The sequence below is a fragment of the Pinus tabuliformis genome, chromosome 1_2 (genome assembly GCF_031772625.1).
Source record: "Pinus tabuliformis cultivar Carrire ecotype Pingquan chromosome 1_2, CPIR1, whole genome shotgun sequence".
Classification (NCBI taxonomy): domain Eukaryota; kingdom Viridiplantae; phylum Streptophyta; class Pinopsida; order Pinales; family Pinaceae; genus Pinus; species Pinus tabuliformis.
The window spans coordinates 917,229,202-917,237,478 of NC_142298.1; the positions used below are offsets into that span (position 1 = coordinate 917,229,202).

At 32.0% G+C, this 8,277-nt stretch overlaps 1 protein-coding gene across 3 annotated transcripts; it reads left to right on the forward strand.

The window, feature by feature from the left end:
* The first annotated feature begins 4,219 nt into the window (after positions 1 to 4,219).
* On the forward strand, positions 4,220 to 7,479 carry LOC149208934 (uncharacterized). Of its 3 annotated transcripts, none has more exons than XM_089394182.1 (7): positions 4,220 to 4,429; positions 4,561 to 4,997; positions 5,251 to 5,480; positions 5,749 to 6,001; positions 6,252 to 6,337; positions 6,423 to 6,514; positions 6,649 to 7,479. In XM_089394182.1, exons 2-7 carry the CDS (start codon positions 4,866 to 4,868, stop codon positions 6,882 to 6,884), a joined length of 1,029 nt encoding a protein of 342 aa, XP_089250308.1. In that variant the 5' UTR covers positions 4,220 to 4,429; positions 4,561 to 4,865; the 3' UTR covers positions 6,885 to 7,479. The 3 variants fall into 3 exon arrangements, with proteins under 3 accessions (XP_089250308.1, XP_089250309.1, XP_089250306.1); XM_089394183.1 differs by having other exon boundaries at positions 4,739 to 4,997; XM_089394180.1 differs by having other exon boundaries at positions 4,220 to 4,997.
* The last annotated feature ends 798 nt before the right edge of the window (positions 7,480 to 8,277 follow it).

Genomic DNA, 8,277 nt, shown 5'->3' on the forward strand with positions numbered 1-8,277 from the left:
TTTATTTACACACATTTACATAATTACAAAGGTTAAAGAAAATTATCAACAAGTAAAATATGAATCCCATAATCCCATAACCAGTTGAACAATATATTATAATAAAAAAAGCCACCCTATTGGCATAAACAACACGACACAAGATTTACCTTACTAAATGCAATGGTCCTAAGATTTAGCTTAGTAAATGCAAAGCTCTGAGAGTCTTAGACAACATAGAGCATTAACTATGTGAATGAAATTAAAAGTCCACTCCATTGAAACTACTCCACCTTTCACCATTGAATGTATGTTTACTTGATGGAGAATTGACACGCTTGAACTTGGACTCTTGCAACTATCTGGCAAGTGTCCTAAGTATATGGTTGGAGTTGATTGCAAATATGTTGCGTTCCTGTGCAAATGGGCTTAGTCATCATTGAAGAATGAGGCCAAAAGTAGCCACCCAAAACTTTGAAGCTTAAAAATTAAGTATTTAGCACATAAGTTGAATCAGGAAATTTGGTATTTAGTCTACATGGCCAAGTTGGCTATATAGATCGGTGCCAAATATAGATGATGGTAAGGAGAGCACTTACCCTTATCGGGTAGTTTCGTGATAAGGGTTCAAATACCGAACATAGATGATGTTCAGTAGTAGATACAATGCATATCACTCTCAAGCACAGAGGATGCTAAAAAGAAAATTGTGCCATATCATTTGGAATTTAGTTACAATGTGTGGACAAGAAAATTTTACAAAACGGATGGACTAAAAATAAATTTGTTATTTATAAAAATGTTGAAATGAGGAATATAATAATTGTAATTATTTTACTATTTAATATTTCTAAGATTATCTATTTTTATTTTGAAGAGGCAAAGTTTAAAAAAAAGGTATTTTATAATATTAGAAATTATAAGAATAGTTTATAAAAAAATGGTATAAACTATTAATTTATAATTTGTTGTAATACTTAAAATTTATTTTTGGTAAGTAAATATATCATTTTTTAATCTATAATTATTTTAGACAAATATTATTATTGATGTTTTTGTGATATATAATTTATCATTTTTATATTTTTTTAAATATTATTAATATCTCACAATTTTATATTTTATGCTTGATTTTATGGGATATTCATAAAATATTCTTAAAAAAATTATGACAAAAGTTTGTACATCATATTTTATTTGAAAATTATTAAAAAAGTTACTTTCTCTCAAACTTCATCATTATTAATATACTTATCTTGAAAATAATTTTATCATCTTTATAAACTATTTTAAGAATTAGTGATCTGGTAGCTTTTTCCCTGGACATGAATAGTTCCAAGATTTGTTTCATACCTTACAGCTATATGCAATATGAAATCCAAATCATCATAACTTTTCATTCTTCTAATTTAATATATTATGGAATTCTTGTGTATAATGTGTATTAAAGATTCTAGAAATTAAGATATTTTCTCATTTAATATAATACAAAATTTTTGTGTATAATGTGTATTAAAGATTCTAGAAATTAAGATCTCGAATTCATTATGAAAACCATAAACATGTTACATTATTATTAAAGAGTTTATGTTCAACTTGGTGCACTATAGTGATTATTGACTTCTTCTCATGTCATGATATTTGATGGGGAAACCACAAAAGAATGTTTTCTCATATTAACATAATGGTTGATTGGTTGGATAATGATTATGCTTGCTTGCTTAACCTTCCCTTCTTCCATGGATAACATCTTGAAATATGTATTACAGCTATAAAATCTCATCCCTCTTTTAATTATGTTAAGAGATAGCTTTCCCAATATTTATTCATAAAACTTTCATCCAAATTTATATATTTATCTTTTTCTCCTAATTTTCTTTCCATTTTTTATTGATTCTAAATTTAAATGTAAAACTAAATTATAAACCCTCTTTTCCTTTCTAAAATATCTATTTTCCAAAAAAAAATTGATGAAATTTGATTACTTGTAATTGTCAATATTGTTTTTTTAATATTATATTTGATTTTATTCTTTAAATTCCCATTATTAATTAAATTTAACAAAAATCATTTAACTTTATTGAATCTAATTTTAATGTGAAGTTAAATGATAAACCATCTTTCTTTTTAAAATATCTTTTTCCAAAATTTATTGATGAAATTTGATGACTTGTAATCATCCATATTAGTTTTTTTTATCTATTATATTTATTTTTATTCTTTAAATTTCCATCGATCAATTAAATTTAACATGAATTTTTTTAATAAAAATTAATTTAATTATTCGTTTTTACAATTTTTATAAAAATGTAGTTTGATGATTTTTTTTCCCTACTAGAATTTGGTGATAAATTTTTTATGAGATTGCATATTTATCGAGTTGTCTTTAGTGCAACTTTTTGGAAGCTTTTCCAGTAAGTTTTTCTGGTCTAATTTCTCTAAAATCCAACAGAAATTTATTGAAATCACAAGTTTGATGGGTAACCCTTGCACAATCCAAGTGCACTAAGGGTTTTTAACGATGTTGAATCCATATATACGGTCAAAAAACCAGTTTAAATAACACAAATCAAGATTTCACCTCAAATTTTTCTGCTAGAATACAACACCGGAAAGTTCAACTCCCATATTTATGTTATTTAAAATGCACTTTTAAACGAAAAAATGAATTCAATGTCCTCAAAAACATGTGGAACACTTGAAATGTGTAGATTACAGGTCAAACTTATCATTCCAAAAAAATCCGTTGAATTGCGAACAAATGGACCAAAAATAAAAAAGATGTCCTAATAAACTATGCATATCCAACTTTTAACAACCTTGACACATTGTCGTAGTCTAACTAGCCAGAGGAATTGCCCAAAAATTTATGGAAATTCTGGTCATATTTAGAGAAAATTTGGTAAGGATTTTTGTAAATCCAAGTTATAGTTGTTAAACTTTAAAATTTTAGGTGTCCTAGATGTTTTTGATGGTGCTAAATCCATTTCCACTATCAAAAACACGATTCAAAAACTGCCTCTATAATATTTTTTGAATTTTTTTCGCCAAGATTCCGACCACTTTTGACCGTCCAAGCAATCCCTCTGCCTCCATAGAAGACCCCTAACACATTTATTTCTTCTCTTTACAACTCTAGATTATTTATTCCACTTAAAAAAATAATTTTCCATTTAAAAAATATTAGAAAAAAATTATAAAACCTTTTACAATTAAAATACTTATTTCCGAGCTTCAACAACCTAAAGACATTTATTTTTCGCTTTTAACAACTCTAAATTATCTGCCTATTTCTAAACCTTCAACTACCTAAACACATTTATTTCTCACTTTTACCTATTCTAAATTATCTACTAACTATATCTTTATTCATATAAAAACTTTCTTTCCATTTAAAAATAAAAATAAAAGCCATTTAAAAATAAAAATAAAAGCTCATTAATTTACCTATAGCTGTACTTTAGCAATCCTTTTCTGATATAAAAAGATGACTCCATAGAATATAGAAAGTAACTAAACGGTAAAGGAAAAATAAATTATTAAGTCTCATTAATTCACCTCATATAGAAAGTAACTAAATGGTAAGGGAAAAATAAATTATAAATGTGCATTAACTTAAGTTTACTCCGTCAACACCACACCACGCACCCTTTGTTTACAACAGTAACATGGTCATTTAATTTTAGTTGACACTGTCAACACCACACATTTTTTTATAAGTATCTATTTAATTTAAGTTTACACAATTAATTTAATTTTAATTGACACTGTCAACACCACACATTTTTTTATAAGTATCTATTAATTTAAGTTTACACCGTCAACACCACACCACGCACCCTTTGTTTACAACAGTAAAATGTTCATTTAATTTTAGTTGACACTGTACACATTTTTTTATAAGTATCTATTTAATTTAAGTTTACACCGTAATTTTAGTTGACACTGTCAACGCCACACACCTTTTTCTTTTACAACAGTAATATATCCATTTTACCTTTCTCATGTGAAAGAGGTTAAGGATAAGTTGATCCTGCCATTATAAGGAGAGAGAACATAACCAACTAACCAGAAAACTTAATAATATTGATAAAAGACCAAGCCCTTCTTACGAGGTGCGGAGGTCCGGCGCCGGCCTTTATAGATATCGGAATTAATTTCCACGTGCCTGACAAACCATTATATGTTGTGGTTATAAAGTTTTGAGATCCGCTACTCCCCCTTAAAAGAGGTGTCGATGTACCAAGGTCATTTGAGCTTCTGCTGGCGGAGTAAACCCAGGACCAGAGAAACATTTCTGGAATCATTGTAAGCCTGGAAATCTCTTATTTTAGTCCATTGATTCGCCCCCCAATAGCTTGCATTGATGGAAACGGTATTTTCTGTGGCTCGTTTCCTGAAAATTTGAATTCATTTTCACTCAAAACAGTGGAGTACTGCGAAGGATAAGGTAGCGTTGTCTTAGAGGCACCATTCCTTGCCTTTGGAGTTGTTTGAACTTAAATTTCAAGTTTTGAATTTCCTGCTGCGTTTTATTCACTCTTCTCTACGATGATCACTGTGAATTCTGTGAAATTTTAGGAGAATACGAACGATCGCGTCGTTTTGTGAGATTTTACGGGTTTTTTTGGTAGCTTTCAGCTCCAAATTAGTTTCTTTGACTGTTCTTGTTAAAATGTCGGAATGAGAATACAAAGGCCTTAGACAGTTGGTATTGAATGACTCAAATTTTTCTTTGCTCTGCATTTTATGGTCAAAGCTTCGGCGTTATATGCTCTTTTGATGCATATTATGGAACTGAAGACTCCGTGAGAGCCTGTGTATAGCAGAGAACCTCTTTTGTGTGGATTTGTGGGCGAATTTAAAGTCTTTGTTTGGTGTCGCTCATGGCTGATCAGACAGCAGAAACTTATTGTCCGGTGTACGACATGTCTGGTTTAAACCAGTCACTGCATTCTAACTTGGAAAGCTTTTTGAAATGTACGGCTCCAAATGTCCGAGCTCATCACATGCCAAAGGTACGCGAAATAAAGAGATCAAAATAAAGCTAATTCTTTATACTGCAGTTCTTTATCCTTCCGTGAATTTAAAAGAGAATTTTATATTTCAGTCTGTAGAACTCAGCGGTTTGAGGAATTCATAAAATTTTATTAAGTGCCTTTTGTTGAAATTTTGAGTTTAGGCGGTTTTTGTTCTTTATTTAGACATTTCACTAAATTTAGAAACAATTTTAAAAGTATTAATCTGATGAAACGTTTTCTGATCTTGCAGACATGCATTCAGGACATGGACCGGAATGATTATTGGCAAGATTCGGATGCAGAATCTGTGGAATATTTTACCCTGGGAGACCTCTGGGACATCTATGACGAACCCAGTGCCTACGGAACTGGTGTGCCAATTTTGTTGAATAGCAGTATAGAAGAAACAGTTATTCAGTACTATGTTCCATATCTTTCTGCTCTTCAATTGTATACCACCAAATCTTACGGAAAATTCAGGCAATCATATTTCCCCTGCAAATTTTTCTATATTTTACTTAGGATTCCAAATCCAGCCCAAAATCTGTTCTGTTAATTTGCAAAATAAACGTGTGTGGATCTTTTGTTCTCACTGTAAAATCTGTTCTGTTTATCTGCATAATAAAACTTTTAGTTCATAGTCAATCTTTCCTTGAGAAAGTTTGCAGGAGAGTTTGATCCACATTGTCTCTCTTCTTCAAAAAAGCTTTTGAATTTAAAGTTTAAACATTTGTATTTGATACCTCAGGGCTCCTCGAGAAGAGAGTGATTCAAGCGATTCTGAAATCAAGGAATCCAACATTGATTCCTGGAGTGACTGCAGTGATAATGATAAAGTGTTTGGATCTTTAGTCAACACTAGTGATAGATCAGAAGGTTGGGACGCGGACTCTGAAGATTCAGGATTTGATCAAGACCGTCACAGAGATAGGCTTGGCTATCTTTCTTTCCAATACTTTGAACGAGCATCGCCCTATGAAAGAGTGCCACTCATGGAGAAGGTAACTTCAAAGTTCTCCACTGTTGAGATTTATGCCAAATTTATCGATACACATGGGGAAAGTAACATATTGAAGTTTTCCATATAGGTTCCTAGAACATTTAGTCTGTAAAGGTTGCTTTAAGTCTTTTTCAAGTGAAATGAATGACAGCCTTTCCAGACAGACTTTGCACTTCGGAATTTTGATGAATGATTATGATGTATTGTTTGCATAGAGAACTTCTGATTTTATTTCTGCCATTTGCTTTCAGATCAATGAATTCTCCCGTTCTTATCCCTTGCTGATGTCTTTGAGAAGCGTGGATCTTTGTCCAGCAAGCTGGATGTCAGTTGCCTGGTAAGTTCCTTAATTGGTTATAAAAAAAAACGCATTATTGCTATAAGTTCATTGACCTCTAAGCAACCTTCTGGATATGGTTCAGGTATCCTATTTATCACATTCCAACAGGAAGAAGCATTAAAGATTTATCAGCATGCTTCCTAACTTATCACACTCTGTCACCGTTCTTCCAAGGTTTGTTAAAAACCTTCTTATGGATTGCCTGTTATTTTTCTTTTGAGCTTTCTGGGTTCATGTCTAGGCAGTGGGATCCTAATAATAATATCAAGCAAAGTGCTAAACTTTTAATTGTGAATGTTTTGGTGCAGAAAATGAAGTTTTTGATTGTGATAGAGAAAAAAGAGCTAAAACCAACAATACTCATAGCATTGCTCTTCCACCTTTTGGGCTTGCTACCTACAAAATGCAGGGAAATCTATGGATGTCTGCAGAGAGTGTTGATCAGCAACGGCTGGAGTCTTTACTTTGTGCTGCTGATTCCTGGTTGAAGCAGCTTGGTTGTCGGCACCCGGATTTTAATTTTTTTGTATCGCATAGCATGTGAATGTAAGCATGCTGTTTTCTATTATTTTCGACGACTTGGGAATCCGTCTTTCTGAACGAAGCAACATTTCGAAGCCCTTTAGTCGTGCAGAAAACTCAAAACCTCAATCTGGAGAGTCGGTTTTGAGAGTGTAAACAGCAAAATTCATCTCAAGTTTTGAAAACAGATGAATGGCCTGTAAGAGAAAATGTGCAAAAATTAACCCATATCCCCAATTTGATAGTCAGTGTAAGACTAGGTGCTGGTCAAAATGATCCTCTCTTGTCACATCTTGGACAAGATGTTGAGGAGATTTTGTAGAAGAAGAAAGTAAGAGTAGGGAAAGAGAGGTTGGATTACAGTTTCATTTAGGTTACCGTTGGTACTGTGGTTCTGGTGAACCAGCATTTTGAGTAGAGAGTTCTGTACATTGTTCAAAACAGTATTTTTGTGTAATTTAACTGCTAACATGTTTAGAACCCAGCGACATTTTGGAATCTTGTTTTTGTGCATATTCAGTCTCTCTAAGCCTGTTTCTCTTCTCATGCCCTTCTTCTCATACCCTTCGTCTGGAAATACTATTCGATGCCATAATGCTATTTGGATGTAGTTATTAGACTGATTTTTAATGCTCATATTGCCTATCCTTCCTCACAGTTTTGGTAACTCTTTAAACATCTAGTCAAATGTTACTGAAACACAATATTGTTTCTAGGAAGCAGTAGTCGCAAATATTGTTTTAGTTGATATCTGCTTAAATGAAGTATAGATACAGATGATAGTTGATATCCTCTTTGCTTCTACCAAAGTATTGGCCTAGTTAAATATACCGGCAGGCAGGAAATTTGGTAGATATTTAGAGTAGTTAGTGAGACAAGGTATGACTGTTAAAACATAAAATAAAATGGGAAAGTTGAGCATAAAGTGCTTAGTAATTTTGCAGAATAGTACAGTTTCATCTTATTGATATGTTCTATAGCTTTCTTTTCCAAGGCTCTCTTGGGTCAGATTCTTTGGATCTGTTTCACCGTACAGGTGCATGAATAAATTATTTATTCTTTTATTTTTTATTCTTTACTGGATATGGAATTTCAATAAAAGGATCTAATCTCATAAGAAGCTTTTCGTTTGAAGTGAAAGAGCATCATTGTTGCCTCCTTTCTAGATTCCCTAATTCATTTTCATATAATGTTTGGTAGTGATAATAGTGAAGGTTATTCCAGATCCTATCAGGGATCTGCATAACACTACAAAGTTAGGTTCCCTTGCTTTTGTCTAAAGTTTGAAACCTTTCAATGAAAAAGCCAGCAGTATAACAACAAGAAAAGAGTCATAAAGAAAAAGTTTCCCTGCATATAATTAGGTCTCTGTTATTGTGTTGTGTCAGGGTCATGTAATAGGTGGGATCTTTGAC